The sequence below is a fragment of the Hemiscyllium ocellatum genome, chromosome 31 (genome assembly GCF_020745735.1).
Source record: "Hemiscyllium ocellatum isolate sHemOce1 chromosome 31, sHemOce1.pat.X.cur, whole genome shotgun sequence".
Classification (NCBI taxonomy): Eukaryota; Metazoa; Chordata; class Chondrichthyes; order Orectolobiformes; family Hemiscylliidae; genus Hemiscyllium; species Hemiscyllium ocellatum.
Window position 1 is genome coordinate 3,576,196 of NC_083431.1, and position 24,960 is coordinate 3,601,155.

The 24,960-nt window shown below is 39.3% G+C and overlaps 1 protein-coding gene across 1 annotated transcript in view; it reads left to right on the plus strand.

Annotated features, from left to right (window-relative positions):
• The window catches only part of ywhae1 (tyrosine 3-monooxygenase/tryptophan 5-monooxygenase activation protein, epsilon polypeptide 1), a 44,546-nt gene extending 22,683 nt beyond the window's left edge, over positions 1-21,863 (plus strand). Inside the window, exons 2-6 of the mRNA XM_060848277.1 lie at positions 7,152-7,352; positions 14,634-14,740; positions 15,272-15,478; positions 16,081-16,217; positions 20,847-21,863. Of these exons, the coding sequence (XP_060704260.1) occupies positions 7,152-7,352; positions 14,634-14,740; positions 15,272-15,478; positions 16,081-16,217; positions 20,847-20,899 (705 nt within the window). The 3' untranslated portion in view covers positions 20,900-21,863. The remainder of the gene's footprint in view (positions 1-7,151; positions 7,353-14,633; positions 14,741-15,271; positions 15,479-16,080; positions 16,218-20,846) is intronic.
• Positions 21,864-24,960: the final 3,097 nt, after the last annotated feature.

A 24,960-nucleotide genomic window follows, 5' to 3' on the forward strand; every position in this document is an offset into this window, starting at 1 on the left:
ATCACTCTTTAATTCCATTCCTGGATTTTGCTTGCTTAAGTGTTTCTTTTTAATCAGTTTTGAGAAGACTTAATTAGCGTAGGTAGGTTATAGTATCTACCATCTAGCCATAGGCAAAGCAATATGAGAGCAGCATGGTGACTCAGTGGCTAGCACTGCTGCCTTACAGCGCCAGGGACCTGGGTTCGATTCCAGTCTTTGTGCAAACACCACACAAACAGTTGCCTTTCTCCCAGTGTCTGCATGGGTTTCCTCTGGGAGGTGCTACGATTTCCTCCCACAGTCCAAAGATGTGCAGGTCACTTGAATTGGCCATGTTAAATTGACCATCATGCAGGTTAGTGGCATTACTTGGGTAGGTGAATGGATCTGTGGGTGGATTACTCTTTGGAGGGTAGATGTGGGCATGTTGGGCCAAAGGGTCTGTTTTCACAGTGTAGGGTTTCTATGATAGAGCTGCTGTGATGTCCTGAGCATTCATTTGTGTCAGAACATATGATGGAAGTTCAGTTGATGCAGAAATGATGTGGCGGGAAGTGAATATTCCAAGTTGACATTTAGAAAAAGATGACTGGATTTAGCTGGGATGAGATTTATCTTCAGATTACACTTTATTTTTATAAGTAGAATCCTAATCTAATTTTAAGGGGGTTCAACATAGTTTATTTTATTTCAGGTACTGGAGTTAACTCTGGTCGTTAGTGCAAGTCATCAGTCTTGAGATTTGGTTGTTACTTCAAACATGGCGCCATTAAAGTTTGGAACAATAGCTGCAAATAGCTATTGATATGACAACACTAAATTATTTTAAAACTGAGTTTGATTTTTTTTTAAAAGGCTATTGGATATTGAGTGAAGGGTCAAAGGTATACGGAGTTCTGTGCCAAATCAAGTATGATTTAATTTATACGGTGAAGCAGACAAAACGATGGAGGGAACAGGTCGAAGTGACAGGGAGAAACTGTTTCCACTGTTCCCTGCAGAGGGCGGCATGGTGGCATAGTGGTTAGCACTGCTGCCTCTCAGCGCCAGAGACCCGGGTTCAATTCCCGCCTCAGGTGACTCTGTGTGGAGTTTGCACATTCTCCCCGTGTCTGCTTGGGTTTCCTCTGGGTGCCACACTAAATTGCCCGTAATGTTAGGTAAAGGGGTAAATGTAGGGGAATGGGTCTGGGGAAGTTGCGCTTCGGCAGGTCAGTGTGGACTTGTTGGGCCGAAGGGCCTGCTTCCACATTGCAAGTAATCTAATCTAATCAGACTTGAGGGGCCAAACTACCATCTGTTTCTAGAAACTTTTAGCTGTTCACATTTCTGGATTTGAAGTGTGAACTGGAATTCCCTTTTTTTTGGAAATATAGCCATATTATAATTCAAGTTAGTTTCTTCAATAGATATACTGTATGGCATGTTTTGGTTTTCATGTGATGGGTAAAATGCCTCGAATCAGGCTCGTGGCTTGTTGTTGATCACATCTGTATTAATGCAGCTCAAAATCAGCATACTATTTACTTGACACACTGCATGTTGTCTTTGTTTTCTCTGCTCCTTTTAGCAGTCCAAAGCCAAATTGAATTTGAAGTTAGCTTTTGACAGGAACTATTAGTGCAGCTTGTTGAAATGAAACATTGCTGGGTGTCTGAATTCAGTTTTCCTTTTGCAGGGAGTGGTAAAATACAGGTTTGGAGCTGCAGTTGTACAGATCGCTGAATGTGTTGGGGTGTGGCTGCTTTGTAGTTTGAAGCTAAGGAGAAAATTCAGCAAGTCTCTGACACTTGGTACATGCGAGTTCCTAGTGCTTGTGTATGCATGTCTATTGAATGTATTAACAGATTTATCTTCCCACTTAATGATTTTTAATAAAGATTTCAACTGTTGATGCCACATTTAATCAGCCTTCAATTAAAATGTGATGTCCTGGATCAATGCCATATTAGTGCTCACAGATTATAAAATTCCAAGTCATTAAATTGATTCCTCAGGTGTGACATAAGGTTGAAAATCCCAATATTCAAATTGATGAACTTGTTCATGTGGTAATGCCAGGCAACCAATGACAATCTGTAGAATTCTATTGAAGGATGATTTTGAGAGCTTGCTGCTTGATAGTTTGATTCATGATTTATATGTTGAAACATCTCCTCCAGTTAGTCCAAATGAAGGAAATGGAGTACTATAAAGAAGGCTGCATTATATCTAATACAGTGCATTGATAAAGGAAAAATATACTGCATTAGCAAAAGACTTATTGTCTAGGCAATTTGTGGATTACAGTGCAGTAAAATGAGGAACTAGTCTGGCTTGTTGGATTGCTTTAATTCTTTCTATTAGCACTGACTCATAGGACTAGGTGTTCAGGTGTAGTGAATGGTTACAAATCAGCAACACCGATCTCTGGGCACTTTCTTTCTGTAGACTTCCCTAATAAAATAGGGTGTAGTTTTATTTGCGTATTCCTTTTGGATTATATCATCTTTGTGAGTGCGCAACCTTGCGGTTGTAACACCTTGTCTTGGATCATGTATATTAAAGGGGAGTGTATGGTCTACTGGTATTATCATGGGACTTTTGGTCTGGAGGCCTGTGTTCAAATCCTGCCCATTCAATAAAATTATGGAATTAAGAGTCTAATGATGACTATGAAATCATTGTCCGAAAACCCCATTTTATTCGCTTTCCCTTGAGGAAATAAACTTTGGATCTTACCTGGTTTGGCTGACATGGGACTTCATAAAAATATGGTTGATTTTGAACTTCCATCTGGGGAAATTTAGGGATGGGCAATTAATGCCTGTCTAGCCCTCTAAAAGGTCTTTCTAATCAACCTGTTTGGTGATATTGCAAACGTGGATGAGATGGAACTCAAATCGTGGTCTCCTGTCTCAAAGATGGGGGCATTGCTGTTGAATGATTTTTTTCAAAACTAAATTCCTGTTTGTCGCAAACTCTGTCCAGAACTTTACTAGTACTTTTGTGCAGTTGTTCTCTGAATATTCTGTTTGAAACAGGTTTAGCTATGATCTGGAATAGGCATTTTGTCTTCTGTACCAGTTTGAATTGGGCCAGTAACATTGGATTGCACACTTCCATGTGTAACAAGTTGGCTCAACATTGTGTACTGTATCTAGTAAAGAAACATTCAAAATGAGCATACAAATGACTAGCACATTTGTTATTTGTATCTTTGTCTTTTCCCTTGGCAAACTAAGGAAACAGTGAAATCAGGGACTGATGAACAGTCCAACAAGCCATTATGTAATACCCTCCCCATGATCTAACTCATAAACTGATATAAAGATGTGGAGGTGCTGGTGTTGGACTGGAATACACTATGATCTTTTGCTATAAATTCTGTCGTATGATCCACTAGTTAAGGAGCAGCACTCTGAAAGCTAGTACCTCCAAATAAACCTGTTGGACTATAATCTGGTGTTGTGATTTTTAACTTTGATATAGAGATGGCTAGCTTAAAAGATGGAATTATATATGGGTTCTTGGAACTGGCATCTGGGGATGGGCACCTGCACCCACCAGATGAGAGGAATCTGTTAGATCTCTACTAGATATTGGTGATAGTTTGGTGTTATGTCTTTGGAAGCAAGTTAGTTCTTGGTTCATAAACAGGATGCGTAAACAAATTAGAACTGCAGCTAAGGTCTCTGGTAATGTAGTTATTAATAGCTATTCTTGATGCCTACAGTTCTCTGATAATTTTGGTACACTACTAAGTGACTATTAATTAGTCCTATAAATCTTTGCCCTATAAATACCCCTCGCAACATTTTGTACAGTGTGCAGATGACACCAAGTGGTAATTAAAGTGTGCTGCATAAATTAATAACTCCAGCTGCCCTTGCATTTTCCCTTCCTGTATAAAGATCTTTCTAATCAACCTGTTTGGAGATATTACACACGTGGATGAGATGGAACTCCAATCTTGATCTCCTGCCTCAAAGGTAGGGGCACTACTGTTGCACCAGAAAAACCAACGGTTAAGCAAGATCCCAACAAAGAAAAATGTCATCATTGTCTCCTGGTATTTGTTTTAATTAATCTGTTATGACGCACTTGTGGAGGAGGTAGGATGTTGAAACATGGAAGTAGGATTAGGCTCTTCAGCTCTTTACGTCTGCCCCATCATTCAGTATGGTCATAGCTGATCCTGTAGTTCAGCATACTGTTTTCTCCATACTCTTTGACCCTTTAGTCCCAAGAACTATATTTAACTTGTTCTTGATGACATTGAATGTTTTGGTTTCAACCACTTTGTATTGGAGAATTCAACAGGCTCTCACTCGAGAGGTGAAGAAATTTCTTCTCGGCAATCCTAAGTGGCCTACGTTAGACTTGAATCTGGGCTTTCTGGCTCAAAGATAAGAAGACAGCCATCATGCTAGTAGAGCCCTTACACTGGGTTTTATGCAGTAATGTGAGCTGGATGTTTTTGAGGAAAGCAATACGTTTTTCCCTTTAGGTTTACCTCCACTTTAGAGAATTCATGTCTAGAAGTTGTGACTAGTTGCATTTAGAATTCTTAACCAATTAGTAATAATAGAATTAGGACTAGATAATGTTACTTGCAAATGGATGGTAGTAAGCTAGGTTCAGAATTGTATTGGGAGCAAGGATAACTGCACCTGGGCTTAGTGTTTGTTGAAGGTTGCAGGCAAGAGGAGCGTAAAGGATTAATTTTCCTGATTGTTGCCACGGAAGCTGCTAAAGTAGTATCGGTCAAATGGTGGCCAATGGGGCTAGGCCAGAATGGGATGTCGTGTGGCTGAGTTGGATGGCAAGGTCTGTTTCTGTGCTGTATGATCTGAGGTATTGGTACTTGGGTAAATTGGAGCTTTAGTTACAAGAAGCTTAACTAAGTAGGCCAGTTTTCATTAATGCTAGGGAACCATGGGAGGCCTGATATTTGTGAGGTTTTATCATGTAAACCCAGGAAGAGCTTTTTACTGGTAAGGTAAGTAAGCTAGTAGAACACAAGAAATTGTTAAAGAGAAAAGTTAGGAAAGTGTCCTTTTTTAAAGCAAACCATTAACTTAAAATATCAAACTGGATGTTACTGAGCAGGTGCTGCTTGATGACATTTTGTTACTTTTATTGATTGAGAGTAGACTGATGGGATGGTGATTAACTGTTGGGTTTCCACACTGTAGGGATTCTATTTGTTGTGCTTCTTGTGTGTGGGACAAACCTGGGCAGTTTTCCACATTATCGGAGATGCTGGTGTTGTATTGTCCTTGAACAGCTTGGCTAGGTGTGTGGCAAGGTCTGTAGCACAGTCTTCAGTACTATTGCTCTACTGTTGTCAGGGTCCATAACTTTGCAGTATCCAGCGCCTCCAACTGTTTCTTACGTGGAGTGAATTAAATTGACTGAAGACTGGCATCTGTGATGCTAGGCATCACCTGGAGGAGGCACAGATGGATCATCCGCCTGACACTTGGCTGAATTTTCCTTTGAATGTTTCATCTTTATCTTTTGTACTGATGTGTTGGGCTTCTCTATCATTGAGGATGAGAATATTTGTAGAGACACAGCCTCCAGTGAGTAGTTTAATTGCTCACCATTATTCACAGCTGGATGTGGATCGGACCCATTGGTTGTATCGCTCAGTTATCACTTGCTGCTTATGTTGTTTGGCAAGAAAGTAGCTTATTTAGTAGCTTCATCAGGCTGACTCCTCATTCTTAGGTATGCAAGGTACTGCTCCAGGCATGCTCTTCTGCACTCCATGGAACTGGCGTTGAGCCCCTGGTTTGATGGTAATGATTGAGTGGGGGATAAGCCAGGTTGTTGATTGCAGATTGTGTTGGAGTACAATGCTGCTGCAGTTGATGGCCCCCAGCACCTCATGGGTGCTCAGTCTTTAGTTGCTAGATCTATTTGAAGTCTATCCTGTTTAGTATGGTGATAAGTACCACACAACACGATGACAGGTATTCTCAATGTGAAAATGGGAATTTGTCTCCAAGGACTGATATCTGCAGTCGGCAGACTGGTAAGAATGGTTTCCGCCCATCCCTTTTTGGTTCCTTCACTCACAGACTCTGTCTACCAGCTAAGTGTTAACAAGCTCTGCTACAGCACTTTTTGTCACATTAAAGAATTACTCATTTCTAAATTCAGTTTATTGCTTTGATACTTTTGCTGAAGCATGTCATGTTTCCATCATGTCTTAACTTTTATTATAAAAATTGTTTCTTATCTAAATTTGGTCATCTGTCCCTTGATTGGGGGTAGAAAAATTTGAAGTGTGCCCTCTTGAGTAGATCTCACAACCCTAGTTTGGCACATCAACATGAGGCTGGCACGTGAGAATATTACTTGTATAAATAAAGTCTGTGTGGAGATTTAGGAAGGAATAGATGGAAGGTGCAACCCCATTCCTTGAAAAAGGATCTGAATGCTAACTGTAAGTTGATTATTTTTTGCGGGCATTTGACCAATACAGAGGAACCTCGATTATCTGAAGAACATGGGTGGGGCATATTTTGTACGGTTAATTCGATACCGGATAACATCGCGACCTTATGATCTCGTTCGGATAATCTGAAATTCGGTTAATCGAATGTTGGGTAATCAAGGTTCCTCTGTGTATTGGTGTGGTGAGCTCACTGTTTTATACGGTGAAGATTATGCGATGCTTGTCTGTTCTGGTACTAATTTCAGGCAAAAGCTTGGCCTTGCAGGTGATTGTCTTGCTTTGGGATGAAAGTCAGGAAGAGAGGGATATCTACAAACCAATTCAACTTATCCTGTGCTTTTTATGAAAGTAAATGAGGTTAATGTCTTTAATTGATATTAAATCGGAGTTCAGTTTAAGGTAAAGAATAAAGTTTTTGAGTTCATCTGTCATTTATAATAAAGTAATATCTGGGCCATGAATGGGTTACCAGAAATTTAAGCACAGTTTGAGCTCAACAAATAAAGGATTGGTTTGGCAATTTGAGTTTAGGCATCTGACATTGGTGAATGCAGTTTTTTTTTCCTCTAAATCTGTGCTGCTCTGTAGTCTGTTGGAAATTGGATTTAGAATATTATCTGCACTTAGTTCCTCAATAATGAAGTCTGAATGAACTTAACTCATTAAGTATTTGTTATCACTAGTTACTTAGTTGATTTTTAAATGTTTCTTTCCTGTCACAGAAATGGTGGAATCAATGAAGAAGGTAGCTGGCATGGATGTAGAGTTGACGGTTGAGGAAAGGAATTTACTGTCTGTGGCCTATAAAAATGTGATTGGAGCACGGAGAGCATCCTGGAGGATAATCAGCAGTATTGAGCAAAAGGAGGAATGCAAAGGTGTAGAGGAAAAACTAAAAATGATCCGTGAATACAGAAAAACGGTAAGGCCATAACAAACTGCAGAGTTATAAAACAGCCAGTTTACAAACAATAATTCAGTTTTTTTGGTAACGGTGTAATTACTGAGCCTGCAAAAGGTTTAAGGTGGTGCTTTCCCTTTTTTTCAAAAAAATGTTTCCACTATGTTGTTAGCTTCCAACAAAATTGTGCATGGAAGAAAGTGAAGAGGTAACAAACTAACCTACAGGAAAGGTAACAGAGGGAGTAGCATTCTGGAATGGTCAGATGCTCTTGCCCCACATATAATTAACTTGTAATATTTGTTTTTGGGTTGGTGTCATTGGCTTGGCCAGCATTTATTGGTTATCCCTAATTGTTCTTGAGGGTACCACTGAGCAGTCTTAAACCACTGCAATCCTTTGGGTATAGGCACATCCACTGCTCTAAATAGAACTTTCCAGGACTTTTCTGCCCTATGGGATGTTCCTAGAAGCCATTCGTTATCTAGGTAAGTGGAAGTATAATTAAAGCAATTTTGCTGGCAACAATATAGCTGAGATTTTTTTTTTAAAAAAAGCAGCAGCAATAGACTGTTGTCCTTGAATTATTTTCTAACGAGCAGTTAGTATGATACACAAATATGTTCTTGTGTTTAAAAAAATTATTGTAAGGCCTCCATTGCCCAGCAATTTTATGAATAAAATATCAAAGAACAAGGAAATTGCTGGAAATGCTTAGAAAATCTGACAGCATCTGTGGAGCAAGAATGAGTGTTGAGATATCTGGGCAACCTCTGGAAGATTATTGACCAGTTGAATTTTCTAGTATTTTATGGATGATAAATTAATATGTAGTCACTAAATTGTCCTTTTGTTTTCGGTGAAGCAGTGCTGTGTGGTGGTCATAAAATAATTGACTTCTAACCAGAGAGTAACAGTCACTAAATTCTAACCAATGTTGATTTTACAATTTACTTTATCATTTTCAGCCCCCTCTTTTGCAACATCTAAATATTCTATTCGCCAACTTATCTCGCATATCTGAACATCAGTCAAATAATGAATCCTTTTTTAATCCCGGACTCTTCCTCAATTAGCATACTACACAATTTCTAGTTATGGCACATAAGGTGTATCATGCCGAATGGTCAGCATTGTTAGAGCCCTTTATTCATCCTACAGTGAAGCTTGTTGCTTCTATTTTTCACCAAGCATTTGATCCGCTAAGTCTGAGTCTTAATACATTAAAAGTCAGTACCATAAACTAGTTGTTGATTGGAATTGGATGAAATTGAAACGTTTCCTAGTGTTATGTTGCAGATTGTCAGAAAGTTAATTCACTACAGCAACTTACATTTAAGCACTATACAAGTGTAAATGAAAATGTCAAAGATGTTTCACAGGAATATTATTGACGTATTTCACACCAAGCTCTGCAATGTATTGCTATAGAACACATGGTCAGAGGTAGATGTTTCCAGAAGGCATTTGACAAGATGCTATATAAAAGGTCATCGTGCAAAGTAAGAGCTCCTGTTGTAAGGATGACATTATCATGGATAGATTAGCTGGCTGGCAGAATGGAGTAAACTCTGGTGAGATAAATGAGGAGTGGAGTCCCACATGGGTCTCTGGGCCCTCAACATTTTGCATTTTATTTTATCAATGACTGGTGTAAAGAAAATCTCAAGGTATGTTGGCTAAAGTTACAGATCTACAAATGACACTCTGGCTCAATGGTTAGCACAGCTGCCTCTCCGTGCCAGGGACTCTGGTTTGGTTCCACCCTCTGTGTGGAGTTTGCCCATTCTCCCCATGTTTGTGAGAGTTTCCTCCAAGTCCTGTTTTCTTCCACAGAACAAAGATGTGCAGTTTAGGTAGATTGTCCATGCTGAATTACCTGCAGTGCCCAGGGGTGTGCGAGCTAGGTGGCTTAGCCATGGGAAATACAAGGTTAAGAGGGTAGAGGGATGGATCTGGGTGGGATGCTCATCGAAGGATCGGTGAGGACTCTGAATGGACTCGAGGGATTCAGTTGTAGGAGACTATGCCATGAAGATGATATACCAAAGGTGTAGAATAATCTGATTTCATGGATAAACAAAAATCTGGCAGATGGAGCATAAAGTGGAAAAATCTGAAGTTCTTTACTTTGGCAAGGAAGATTGAAAAGGTTTGGAAGAGGAACAACTGTCACATTCTAAAATGCTGTGTGATCTAAACGCTCCAGTGCTTGAGTCAAAGGCTAATGTAATTATACCCTTTGTTATGAGAGAACGTGAACATCTAGGTAAGGATGTCATGCTTCAATTATGAAGAGTAATGATGATCATTCCAGAAGATGTGCAGGTCAAGTGAATTGGTCAAGCTAAATTGTCCATGGTGTTAGGTCCATCAGTCAGGGTAAATGTAGGGAAATGAGTCTAGGTGGGTACTCTTCAGAGGTCGGTGTGGACTTGCTGGGGCAAAGGGCCTGTTTCCACACTAGGGAATCTAATCAGCTTCTGGAATACTGTGTATATTTAAGTGTCTTTAATTTAGGAAGGATGTAATTGCATTAGGGGGCAGTTCAGAGGATGCTTACGAGATTGATACCTGGAGTGAACTGATTATCTTGGAAGGAAAGACTGGACAGGCTGGGCTGATTTGTGTGAAGATCACCCTCAGATGGTGATGACCAGCACAAGGGGACATAGCTTTAAATTGAGGGGTGATAGACATAGGACAGATGTCAGATGTTGTTTCTTTACTCAGTAGTAGGGGTGTGGAATGCCCTGCCTGTAACAGCTGACTCGCCAACTTTAAGGGCATTTAAATGGTCATTGGATAAACATATGGATGAAAATGGAATTGTTTAGGTTAGATGGACTTCAAATTGGTTCACGGGTCGGCATAACATTGAGGGCCGAAGGGCCTGTAATGTGCTGTTATGTTCTATTGATTTTAAAGTGTATAAAATAATGAACTTGAGTACTTGGCCACAGAAAAGATGTTAGTTCCTGTGGGCTGTGTTCCCTCCAATTTTTCCCAACATGTGGACCTCTGAGGTCTGTGGCTGACTGCAACTTCCACAATCGGTGGCTAAACCACCTAACTTGCACATCCCTGGACACTGGGATGGTTTTTATTTTAGCATGGCTAATCCTTCTAACCTGTATATCTTTGGGCTGTGAAAGCAAACCCAAACAGGCGCGGGGAGAAAATGCAACGTTAACACTGACAGTCCACTAAGCCTGGAATTGAAGCTGGGTCCCTGGCACTGAGAGACAGCAGTGCTAACTGCTGTGCCATCATGTTGCCTAAGATCGAATTCCTGCACTGTAGAAAGAGACTATTTAGCCTATCGAGTCTGTAACAACCCTCTGAACCCACATGGAGGGGAAGGTTAAGTTAAAGTTGGGGTTTTCAGAAGTTGGTATAAATTGGATAGTGCAAATCACAAACTGATGTCCAGTTAAACAAGGCTAGAGATGACTAGATAGACTATTAGAAATAAAAAACAGGAGTGAGCTGTTCAGCCCCTTGAGTCTGCTCCACCATTCGGTTGGATTGTGGCTGTACAATAGGAAGGCTGTTCATGTTTCTATACTATATATGTTTAATGTAGTGTTAAGTTATTGCTGGTAGCTATATAGCCACTGATGCCTGTGGGTAGATTCAGATGATCATTCCAGATAAACCTATGTCACAAAAGCATAATACTGTTTTCCGCATTGGAATTGGAAATCACTAATTCTTAAGTGAATTAAGTTGGGATTTAATATTGATTTTTAAGTTAGGCTTGTAATTTAAGGATTACAAATTAATTCGCCAGTTGTAATTTTTGCTCGAGAAAAGCCACATTTGAGATAGTGGGAGTTTCCCAAGGATTGGCATTAGGGCTCTGCTCTCTGATTATATATTAACAATTCAGGCTTTGGTATGTAGAGAGTACACTTTCACATTTGATCATTTGCAGTTGATACAAGTCTTGGAAGTCATGAATTCTGAGGAGGATGGTGTGGAACTTTAAAAGCACGTAGAATGGTGGAATGAGTGGATTAGTGACATTCAGCAAAATGATTTTGAAGAAAGGAACAAGAACAAAGAATATAAAGGGTGTAATTCTCAAGGGGGTACAGGAACATTGGGTGTGTAAATTATTGAAGGTGGCAGGGTAAGTTGTTCTAAACATACGGATTCCTAAGCTTTATGAAAAGGGGCACTGGTTATAGAAGTAAATAAATTGTGCACTACTTGGCCTCCTTGAACCATTGCTGGTTCTAGGTACTACATTTTAGGAAAGATGTGAAGGCATTGAGAGAAGATCCACAAGAAAAGTCCCACATGTGAGGGCCTTAGTTATGTAGACCTATTAGAAAAACTTGAAACTGTCTTGAAGTTTTCTTCAAGACAAGATTTGATTGAGATGTTCAAAATCGAGCAGTTGCGGCCTTGTACATAGGGAACAACTTTGCCATTGGAGAAGGGGACAAGCACCAAAGAGTGCAGGTTGAAAGTAATTCTCAAAAGAGCATAATGCTGACATGAAGAAAAACTCTGGATCTGGAAACTATGCCTGAGGCAGGTTTGGTTGAAACTTTCACGAGGGAATTGGATATCTGGGAAGGAAGAATGTGCTGAGTTAGAGTGGCTTCAAACAATTGCTCTTTCAAGTAGCCAGTACAGACACAACTGACTGGCCTCGTGCTGAACCTTCGAGAAAAATCAGTGTTCTAATACCATTCCTCCAATAGTGAGTAAAATGAATCCATGGATCAGGCCATGTTCTCCAATGCTAACCTCTACTAATTAAAATAATGACGCATTCAAATTGACCAGCACTACAAATTGGATCAGCCTTGATTTTGTTTTTTCTTCTAGTCAGCATAAGTTAAATGATTGAGAGTATCCTCTTACCAGTGCTAAGAAACATGAGGATTTGCGCACTCTTCCTAAACAGAATGATGTTAGGGAGACTCAGGATACAGTTGTATTGCTGTGTGCAAACTAAAGAGTGCCTTCACAGTGTTGGTAGAGGCAACATGCTCTTTTAATTGTTTAACACCAGATTGATCAGTATTTTGAAAGAAAAGTCACTTGATTCTTTGACTTAATTAGTTGGATCACATTGAATATTGCTGAATACTTGCCAAATACTGTGCCATCTCATTTCCTGAGATTCAGGATTCTGTCCTGCTGCAAGGGAAGTGAACCTCAGCAGACAGATGACTTTATTGCTTCCAATATATTCCAAGATCTTTCCACAGTGCATAGGGTTTTGTATGTGATTGATTACCATACTTGTATCAAAGCTTTTCTCAATACTAATATTTACGTGTTTTTATTTTGAATTTAAAAAATTACAGCTCCATTTGAGGAAGTTCTCCTGCTTTAGAAAAAGTGCTTGAAGCTTTTTTTTGAGGAATTTCACTTAGTGCTTTGTTTCAATTTCCCAATATTTAACAGCATCTCTTACTGATGGTATTAAGTTGATGTTCTCAAAATCTCCACTTAATTTTTTTTTAAACAGCATTATTCCCCATTTTCTTTCTCTGACCCGTTCCAACTTCTGATCTCATTAGAATGATATTACAAAACTTCAGCTGAGATTCAGTTGATGACTTCAGTTGAGCTCAATTTGGAACTGGGAATACAAAAATTTTGATCTAAACACTTTAGTTTTGGAAATTATTTTTACTTCCCAGGGTTTGCTTTCATTGGAATATAGCCTGAGGAATTTTATTCTGATTTCCTGTCCAATAAATTTGAAAATAACCTAAAGTGAGACTCACTTGGTTTCTCAACTAAAGATTCTGGATCAGTGGTGCTGGAAGAGCACAGCAGTTCAGGCAGCATCCAACAAGCAGCGCAATCGACGTTTCGGGCAAAACCATACAGAACCTTCTCAACTAAAGAACCTTGCTGACATATGCTCTCTTACATGCGTTCTCTGATTCAGCTGAGTGCTGAATGACAGCATCTGGAGTGCCCCAGCCACTAAAATCAATTGGAGCCCCTTGAAACAACTAAAGTATGGTCTGCCGTTTGAGAATTAAAATCTGCACTCCGGTGTTTTGGTATACACTGAAAATTCTCAGGTTATATTCTCAATGTTATATTTTGGGAACAGCACCAACCTATTCTCTACGCTTTGCATTGTACAAAAATGAACATGGGTAATGTAACTAGCTATAATGAATCAAATTAAGATATACTTGTAAACGCAAATGACTTGTGTAGGTAAAACTGTAGGCAGAGCACTTCAAACTTGACTCAAAGGCAGACTTTTAGTGCTGCTTTTGTTTCACGTACTGGTCAACTCAAGTTGATTGGCTTTTCTAGGGTAGCACACTCTCTTGAGAAGAGGAAACAAAATCTCCAAATCACTCTAGTTATGAATTGGTTTTTTTTTCCTTCTCGAGTCTTTTCTCTTCCCTGCCCGATTTTTTTTTTGTGTCTCCTGCGCTTTCTCACCACCACATTGTTATTCCACTCCTGCCCCAAAACAAAAATGTTGTACTTTGCCAGGTGGTGCCATTAATGCAAGTTCAGACTTCTTGCAGTTCGGAATGTGACATATGATGCTTTCAATGCTATGATTGCCCAGGAAATGTTTCATCCTTCAGGGGTAAAGTTCCTTCTGCTTAGAAGTACTTTTTATTAACAAAAGATGTTGCATTTGAACAATAGTAAACCAAAAGCATTTGGCTAGTATGTTGTGTTCAAGTGAAAAGTTTCCATACTATCCCTCATGTAGCGCTTCTGTGCTCTTTTCAATATATTTACAGATATACAATGAAAATATGTCACAAGCCCAGTTTACACCATCCATACATCTCAGGTTACTTTATCTGGGTGAACAATCATGATGTTTTGTCTTTGAATTCACATACCTAATTTGTACATTCACACTGAAATAGCCATGCAGATAAGTTTTGACCAAAAGAATATAAGAACAGAAATAGACCATTTGGCCCATCAAGTCTCCTGTGCCATCTGATAATGGCTGATGTTTTTCTGAATCCCATTCTCTTGCCTGATTCCCTTACTAATCAAGAACTTATCTCTCTTTTGGCTTAACTGTACTCTGACGTTGCCTCCACAGCTGGCTCTGTAATTAGTTCCATAGATTTGCCACCCTCTGGCTGAAGAAATTCCTCCTCGTTCCAGTTCTGAGGGGCTGTCCCTTCACTGAGGCTGTGCCCTTGGGCCTTAGTTTCTCACACAAGTGGAAAGATCTTTTCCACATCCGTTCTATTCAAACCCCTCAGTATTCTAATTTGCAAGTAAATAACTTTTTTTGGTCTATTGTGAGAGTTGATGTTGGGTTTGTAATTTCAGGTTGAGAACGAACTGAAAGAAATTTGTAATGACATTCTGGATGTACTGGATAAACACCTCATTCCTGCTGCCAACACCGGAGAGTCTAAGGTTTTCTACTATAAAATGTACGTACTGGGTATTTTGGGGTATGCTAGATTTCCATGCTGCACTATGCTCACCTGTCACCTCAGAGTTGTGTGCTATTGTTGCACTGTGGATAAAAGTACTATTGTAGTAAAGCAGAATTTATAGGCAAAAATTCATTTCCTCTTCCAGCCAAAGAAAAATACACTAACAAAATAATAGGTGTTCCTAGAATGGTCTGGTCAGTAAAAATCACTGCTTAAAGTGGTGATGAAGTAAAAGGCACAAATAGAATTACTGACCTGTGCTGAATTAGCTGACCTTGCTCAGAGCTATATTTAGGAGAACTGCAGTTAGCTAAGTGCCCTACCTAACAGAGAGAGGGGAGAGAAATTGGCCAAAAATCAAGCTTCTTCGTAATATCTGATAAGTCATTCACTAATATCTTGAGATTTCACCAGTGTTCAGATGGGTCGCTGCCTGCCCTTGATTTGCTTTGAACTGTATTATAGTTAACAAACCATTCGTTAGTTTGTTGCGACTGGTCTTATTGTCCTTTGTTCTAATTACAGGAAAGGTGATTACCACAGGTATCTGGCAGAGTTTGCAACAGGGAATGATAGGAAGGAGGCAGCAGAAAACAGCCTGGTTGCATACAAGGCGGCTAGTGATATTGCAATGACAGAACTTCCACCAACACACCCCATTCGCTTAGGCCTTGCTTTGAATTTCTCTGTATTCTACTATGAAATTCTCAACTCTCCTGACCGTGCCTGCAGGTATGTATACAGTATGCATAAAAACTAGAACAACAGATATTTAGGTTTCCAGTTGTAGTCTTCCCTCCTAAGGTTGCTGAGCCACATTAGATGACCTCTGTTACCTTATTGGAGTAACCATATTTGTAAAGACGGGGAAGAGAGCCTATGCTTCAACTGTGGTGGGCAAATTGTCAACCTAGTCCTGAGTTAAGGTTTAGACCTCCTCTGGGCAAATACTTCATTGGAGTACTGGAGAGCTACAATTTTAGACACTATCTTTTGAAGATGTTAAACTGAAGTCCTGTCTTAATCCTGGGGGTTGGCGGGGTGTTAAATGAATGTTAAAAGATTCTGTCGACATTTTCAAGGGATTTCTGATGGTGGCCTGGCTAACAAACCCTCGTGCAGGTTTGCCAAAACAGATTAATGGGCTATTCATCTCCAATGTGGGAGGTAGCTAATGCATAATGGTTACAGTTTTTATCCAATGAATCACCATACTGAAATCGATAAGACTGAATATTAACTGTTGAGACTGAAATGCTAAGTGCTAGTCTGGGTTTTCAAATGTAGTTAAGTTAGCTGAAGCACCAATATGAAAAATCATTTTCACCTCACAGATTGGCAAAGGCAGCATTTGATGATGCAATTGCAGAACTGGACACCTTGAGTGAAGAAAGCTACAAGGACTCTACACTCATTATGCAGTTGTTACGTGACAACTTGACACTATGGACTTCAGACATGCAGGGAGATGGTACGTAACCAGCAAGTACTTCCGATTTCCACAGAACCATATCTTTTTATTTGCTAAATGCAATCAGTTCCCTTTTTTTTTGTATTGCCTAGGTGTTCTTTGTTCTCAGCCCACTGACACCAATACATTGGTGGAAGGGGGTATCGCATTCATTTGGGGTATTTAAATCTGTGCCCTGGAAGCTGTGGAGGTTCTTCAGGGTTTCTTGTCTGCACTTGTCCATGCATATCAAATAATTATTGCCAAAGCAGTGGAAGGCTTTTTGATGTGTGGGATATTTCATTTGTGGAGTATATTCAAAGGGAAATAGAAAATAAATAAGATGAGCTATTGAATCTCCTGCATTACCTTGCTGTCTAATCAAACAAAATGTCTGCTGATTATCTGAGAGAATTGTGTTCTAATCTGATCAAAGGACTCAATCAATTGGAATTGAACTTGGCCCACTCAACTTTTAACATTTGGAAGGGTTGAAACTTTGACTCTGCCGGGCATATAATCAGGATTAGGTCATTGAGCCACTCAAGTCTGCTGTTGAGCCTGGAGTCCATGAAAATGTTTTCAAGGCTAAGCTTCCGATTCTCCCCTTGCTGTGAATATGTACCTTATTCTGATAGAGGTTTCTCTTGTTGATTATTGTCTAGCTGTTTGGGAACTGTAGAAGACTTAGTCTTCACAGAGTATACCTACTTTGTGTAACCTGAGACCAGATTATACCATCCTCATACCATGTGCTGGTGCTCTCAATTCAGATATCGTGGGTTCTGATCAGAGAGAGAGCTTGGTCGTGTGGAGTTAATGGTGAACTTTGTTTAATCTGCTAAATAACGCTTTGGTGAGCACTCAGTTTCTTCATATGATTTCTACAATTGGATTTGAGAATTTACCAAAGTAGGCAAAACAATGAAATTGCAATTTATCTTTGCCTTGTCTGAGCATGAGTTCAGATAGCATTTACAACATATTGATTATGGATGAATTATCCTTTTTAAAGCAGAACTACCTCAGCCTTTGTCTGAATTTGACTTTAATCAATCTTAATTTGAGGTTTCAGTTCCAATATAACTTGGGAGTCAGTGGGCACTATATATCGTGCTTTTATTTCCTGTCCCAATGCACCATATTCTTCTAGTTGTTTCCTGTGCTCTAGTATAGAGACAACTTTTACTTGTGGGAACAAACAAACATAGGTCTTAATGGTATTGACTAATGATATTGTCTGCATTTGGCAGTTTCTCCACTAATTGTTGCTGAATGAATGATCGCTTTCTGAGCCCAGGTGACATTAGTTGACATTGTGAAAAGCAGTCCCAATAACCATACATCTTCCCATCTCATTTGAGGATTCTCCTGTTTCACTTATGTTCCATTTGTTATGTACTGTTTTGTTTTCCTCTTTAGTATTCACATTCCTGTTTTTTCTTCCATTCCTTTCTCCTTCCTGAATAGATTCCTAAAGGATATGAACCATTCATTCCCCCTTTAAACTGTACTTTGTAAGTCATTGAGAATGCCAAGCATTTGTCCTATCAGATGTCACAATACCATTTTAAAGTTAAGTTTTCATGATGTATTGTTAGGTCTTATCCCAGAGAAAATGGTGTCAGTGATGGGGCACATGTCATGTCAGTTGCTGAACCTGGCCTATTTTGTGATTCTTATTGTATTAGCTCATTGGGGCATTTGAGCCTTGTGTGCTGTATCTTAATAAACTATTTGAAGCTGGCAAATGAAGTTCAGGTATTTCCTGTGCTTCTGCCCTTCTAGAATCTACTTTAAAATGACATAACCAGAGCTGTGGGATGTGGTGGAATGTGTTAGTGTGCCCTTAGTTTTGGGTGGCTCTGATTTGGGAAAGAAAGCATCACAATGTACAGCAGAAAAAAAGCCCCACTCCATCACTAACTGGAACTCCACAGAAATCAAAGCCAGTAAGAAGAAGGACATTTTTAATCTTGGATTTGTGGTTTTCATATTTATCTGGTATTGTGACATCTGCCTCAACTTTGAATTAACCTGTGTGGCTTGTCTCACAGCTAGGTCTGCCTCAGCATTCCAAAAGTATTGGACATACTCTGGTGCATTTTAACAAGTGGGCATGTTTGGACTTCAGTTTGTGGTTTCAGCTGCTTGTGGATTTCTGTGGTGCTGTAGTTTGATGTTGTCACAATCAGCATACAACAGACTGGGATAATGATGCCCTGCATCATGGCTGTTTTCATTGGGACCTTGTAGTTTCATAGTGATGTAGAAGAGTAGTTGACTCCAGAATCTGGTTATGAGGTACTTAATTCACTTGTTCCTTGCTTGGGCTTGGTAGATTGAAAGATTGGGTGAAGTATCTCTGTTAGGCCTAGTCCAATTCAAACTATTTTCATTACCCCCATCCCTGTCAAAGGGAGGTTACCACCAGCACACTGAAGTAGAATTCTAGAAAATCTTTCAAAGTTCATAGTGTTTCATTGCAAATAATCATGTTGTGCTGAGGCACACCAGCTGTCAAACCTTTGAGCATTTGTGTGTGCCCAAATGACCATGGAGTACTTGAGCTCTGAGCAGAAGAGGGTAGTCTGACTCCCTCGCCAACCAATATTTGAAGTCTATGCAATAAAATCCTATGCTTAATTTCCCTGACTTCTGCAACCCCCAGTTTAATGCAGCATGCAGTACAGCAGACTCTACATTTAATTCACTCCAGCGCACATTTGCATCAGTGTAACACTATTCATGTCAGTTGTCATTAAATTGTCTGGCAAACCTGGAATTGTAAACAGACTCATGCTTTGTATTTTCCAGCAGTGGGGCTACAAATAATCAGTTTCACATGCAAGGCTTGTTTCATTGTTTTTGACTAGATTGAAATGTAGCTCCCAGAGTTGGGACACTGTCTGGTGTATAACCTTTGAATTTGATTTTGATGAATGGGGCTTTGTTTTCTTTGGTATCAGTCTGGTCAGTCTCTTTAGTACATGTTGAAAATAGGTTTTATCCATTCATTGCCCACAATTGGTACTTGAGCTCTGGACCTAGTAAAATGCAAAAGATGGTGGTGTACAGTACTACTTGAATTTAAGATCTCTCTCTGATATCTCTGACCTATTAAAGTAATTTTTTGGCTAATGATTGGCTGAGTTACTGCTGTAGCTTTTAGATCATGACTCTGCAATTCAGAAGCACTGGAGTTAAACCAATGCAGTAGCTTTGATATTCCAGATATCTGTTTCCCTTTAGCAAGGGAAGGAAAAATTTGCTTTTTGTTTTAACCTACATTCAGGTGTTTTTTTTGGTGGGAGTGAAAGTGTAAAATTTATCAACCTCAATTTCTGGAATTTAAAGTGACACTGTACAAGGTATCAATCATTAGCTTTAGAGATAATGCATAACCTAATTCAAGCAACATTGCTTTGTGCTATTTTCAGATGGTGCTGGGTGATTAATTGATAAAAACACGCTTAAAAGCTGTTTGAATTGTTGATGCAAGTCATATTTCCTGCTCCTGCAGCAAGTATTCAGGCATTAGAAGTTATCCCCGGTTTTGCTCCACAGTGAGGCAAGCCCAAAACTTTTTAAGCTGAAATCAAAACAGCAGTTTGCTGAGTCAGATTCTTCCGAGGTAGTAATTGTGATACCTCCCTCTGTTCCTAGATAAACTTCCAGTGTGGAAAGTTTGACTAAAATCCAAGTCATGAAATAGTTGAGAGAAGTTTGAGGAGTTGGTATTCTGGGTGTCTCTCCTTGTATACATCTTTGGCTGGAGTTATTGGGAATGGGATGTGTGCCTCTGTAATGAATGACAGAAAAGGTTTCCTAAAGGGAGTGAGTGACTTTCTCGAAGATTATCATAACCTACCTTGATCTTGTATGGGAAAGCAGATTGTATTTGTGAACTTCTGCCCTGTGCTATTCTAACTGGTATTAATCCACTCCAAAGTAAGCTGGCTAATGCCTATGTTACAGTAACACACAGGTTGCTTTTTAATGAAGAAATTTGTGGCCTCTGGTCCCATTATTGAAAAATGCATTTGCTAATGCTTGAGGTGTAGCATCCACCAGATTTTCCAATCACTCATTGTTGGTCTGAACATGGCAACAAGAGTTTAGAGCCTGACAGTTCGCTGTCTGCTTTTTGCTTGTGTGGCTGAATACACATTCTCCAAAGCCTTGCTTTGAATGCAGTTTTTACTAGAATTTATGTTTTTAGAATAATTGAACTGAGTAGATCTGTTTAAATATTCATTTCTGCCCTGACATGCTCTTCCAGTTGAGGCTTTATGTCTGAGTGATATGTCAAACTCTCCTATGACCTGGTCATACACGCTGATCATTATTCATCATCCTGGCCTTTTAGGGATGGTGTGATGCATACTGATCACCTTTAAAACAAAAGCTTATTAGCTGAACCAAGTTAGAATCCAGCTCACTTCTCAGGATCGAAGAACAACAAAGCCGTAAGTGGAAGGTGGGTTGGGGCAAATTGACCATGGCTTTAGTCACTGGAATGCAACAGCCTATGTTGAAAAAGCTGCATGTTATCCGTGAAAACTGCTGCTGAGGAGTATGTAGCTGGTGTTTAATTGTGCAGCGGGCATGTAAATTAATTATCTATCTTACCTCATTCCTTTTGTTCAGGTGAGGAACCGTGTAAAGATGTGGTGCAAGATGTTGATGACGACAATCAGTGAGAAGACATGGCGAATGAGAAGACCCTGTCTGCCCCTCTCCTGTCCCTCCCCACAGTCCTAGTCCAAGCTGAGAACCAGTAAATTTGATGTTGGTGCTGGACCTCAGAATTAGCTATGTGCCCATTTGGGTTCCGAGGATTATTTTTGTTTTTTATTTTATTTTTTACTTGGTTAAAATAAAATCTAAAAGCAATGCTGTCTCTCTATGGATGTTTAACTGGGACCTGCTTTCTTGACTAGCTACCATAATTCTTTGGAAATTGTTTTGAAACAACTGTTCAATTCTACTTAATGCAGCTTTATGAATAGTTCATGCCTGCACTTTTTTTAACCACTTGAGATCTGAGCATTGAATTTGAATTGCTGGTTGGTCATGAATTGCAAAGAATGACAACCGAACCTGTGTGCTGTGAGCACCCCCACCCTCCAAAAAACCCCCTTTTAAGTGCGTTGTGCATCTTGCACACCAAACCATCTTAACCTTCTTAGCGACTGCATGCTGTTGGTTTGCTTATTTTTATTCCCCAGAAAAAATACTTGCAGCGATTAGTGTGGCTAAACAAATAAAACTGTATTTGTGAGCAGTTAAGTAGCTTGCTCTGAAAGTCTGTGAGCCTGATGTGCAGTGTTTTTCTTCAGTGCTTTTGATCCTAAAGATAGCAGATGACAGTTACTTCCATAGATAGTCCTTTGCTGTTTTTTTTGTCCATCCTGGCAGAGCAGGTCATGTTTGAGCTGCTGTTGAAGCCTGCATGCTTAAAACAAGTTTTGGTTTTTTTCCTACCCACTCCTCCTCCTTTTTCTCCCTACCCCTTCTCTTTCTCTCTTTGTTCAGTATGTGTAACTTGAAGCTAATTTGTACTACTGGATATATCTGACTGGAGCCACCGATACAGATCTGTATCCTTCTTACTGAAACACAGCATGGATTAATATTAAACTTAAATAAAAGAACCTAAATTAAGATCTCTTGCTGTTTATCCTGTCTGTGACTCTGCGTTGCCTGTTTGTTTTACAGACATTGAAAAGAGAACACAGTGAGGAAGATTAAACGAAGGGAGGAGTGTTGCTGTTCAGTATATTACGAATGCTCTTGGTTTTGGTGCCAGAATTAGAAGCGAGATTGTAGGGAGTGAGAAGAGTAAGAGAATGTTTTGGTGTTAGTTAAACTGACTTGCAGAAAATATTCTTTTGGAAAGTTGGTATTAGCAGGCAGTAGTTTTGGTCATTGGTATAATTTGAAGAATCCAGTGCAGCCTAGCCTAGCCGCCTCCACTACATCCTGGTTATTGTACCAGGTTGATTTTTGAGATGAAGCAATTATTGTCCTCTCCCGAAACAATTAGTTGGTGCTGCTTTCGGTTTTACTGATGTCAGCAATCCTTTGCAACTTTACCAAAAATTCTTAAGTATATAAAATGGAGCAAGTTTTGCCCTTGTCCCAGGCAACTGCACCATCTCTTTAGCAATGCTATTCGATAGTAATTGATTGGGTTACCTTCTTTCCTTAGTTTAGGAATCTAAGTGGATTTAGCAGAACTTCAGCCAAGACCTATTCCTCAATATCCAGTGACTGTTGCTGCGTGTTTAATGCCTGAGGTAATTATCCCTTCAATCAGACACCAACTGGAAAACATGTTCAGAAGCTTGAGCAGAACCTTGCCCCTGATCTGTCTACATTGGATTGTCCCTCTAGGAATTGTTTATGAATCTGAGCTCCCAAATCAAATACTATAAGTACATATCACACATTATAAATTACAAATGCTTGTTTTCCTCACTAAATCAATCTATTGTGAAGTAACTGTCAAATAATTGCTGGAAAGAAAGGAGGAGCACTGATCTTGCAGTGGTACTGCAAGGACTATAGAGTACAACAATTAAAGCTGTGGTTAATTTTTTCAGCAAAATGTCTCCAAAGGAGAGCAGGTCAGTGAATGTTTGGAGACTCCTTCCTTACAGCCTGCGAATAAGCTGTTGGAAAAGCAGCACAGGAAAAATAAAGCAAGTGCAAGCGACCAGACTAGAGAACAGAATGAAGATTTCACAGAGCCCAGCTGAAATAATGTCAAAAGATACTGGTTGCCAAAATGTATGTATAGTTTTGAGAATGATGGTAGTCACCTAGCAAGGGCAATGTTGGTGGAGTGTTTCAATACTTAAGGTTGTAAAGCAAATAGTGTGAAAATATACCTTTCAGCTAAAGATCACATAATTAGTAATCAATGATCTGATTATTAATCTGTTTCAACTGAGTAGCAGACATAAATATCAAAATATCAGTAAATGGAGGAACAATGCTCGGTAGATGGAAAATTGAATTTCTCTTAAATTCTCTTAATACTAGATAATTGGTAACTAAAGTATTATTTAAGAGTTGAACTCTGAATGAAAGCTGTAGACCAGTAAATTTAATATCAATGGATCGTATTTGGAAGATGGCTATGGGTATAAAGCAAGGCTTGAATGCAACATCATTCTAGGAACGAACTACTGGTGTTAGAAGATAATCTGATGTGTAGATCAGGAAAGTGTCATTGAGATCTTTCTTTTTCAGAGAGTTAATATTTGAATGATTTATCACCATGAAGATGTAGATTGGAGATATAAAGTATAACGGAGGACTTTTCAGGCAGTGAAAGAGTTTCATTGAGTCTTTTGCCAATGATTAACATTGTTTCTGTAAAGCATGCTGATTTTCTCTAATTTCCCAAAACCTTTATATACTTGTTCCACTGTCTTTGAATATGGTTAAATTTTCTCTATTTTTGCCCATAAAAGTTTTGCCATTTAAATTTCACTCCTTGAAAGGAATTTGTTCAGCTTACAAGTTCTTGGCTGTCCACTTAGTTTTGTCTCCTTTTTCTTTAATTTTTTGACCATTGGTCACTGACATTCCCCATCTGTGTTCCTGTTTACTTTGATATTTTCACCACCTGTTTTCCTGACATGATCTATTGCTATTATTGATCGTAATTGTTCTAATTTTTTCAGCCCTGGCCTCCTGCGACTTATTACAAATGAGCAATGACTTATTTCCATGAGCATTGCCACCAGTGATCCACTGTAGTATGTTGTGTAACACTTACTGTAATTAAACAAAATGTTCTCAACTTCTTGTGCAGTGGTGAGATTACTCATTTGTCTGAGTATATTAAATAAAGTTACGGGTACCAAAATGGTGAACAAGATACTTAAGATTCATAAGGGACTAAAATGTGCAGTATATATAACTGCAAACAACAGGATCTTAAGAGTTGGTGCTATATTTGATATGCTAAACAACTAGAATGAAGCTGCAGTTTAAGACATTTGCAGTGTTAGTTTCAAGCTCGATTAGGAAAACGTCACTTGCTGTTTTATCAAGTTTTTAAGAAAAACATTTTCATCGTACTTAAACCAGTGCCTCAAGTAGTGCTTTTTCTCATGATCTAACTAATATGCATTTGTACTATCTACCTTGGCTAGTATAGAACAAATTAAATTTCCTTTCAAATTTGCCTACCTTTTCATAGAAGCCACTCTCTGAAGGGGTGACATTGCCCTTGATGGGGTACACGAGTAGGGATTGTGGTTAATTGTTTGGGAAACTGAGACCTAATGCCGATTACTCAAATGGTTATGGGTTAATTGTTCACCTTTTAAAGTGTTCTAATTCTGTTGGGGCAAGTCTTTAAAAATGACAAGTTGGAAAACTTTTGTCCCAGGGTATTGGTGAGGTTGACAGTGTGAATCTGGCACAGATATGCTTCTGGAAAGGAGAATGGCACATATTTTGGGGTTACTCCTGACTAGAAACTGTCAAAAGTTTGACTCTGGTATACCCTGTATATTCTGTAACACCAACTCAGAGCATTTCTCTATTCTACAAGGCTAGAATACTGTTTGCTTCCCTGGGTGTAGCTCCAATGACATGTCTGATTCCATTCAGCACAGAACAGTTTTCTTGATAGATTGACTATCTCCAATATGGACTCACTAATCAGCGTGCCATTGATCAACAAACAATACCTGGTAACCTATAGGGTTCCTGGCAGCAACTTAACAGCTATTGCTGAACA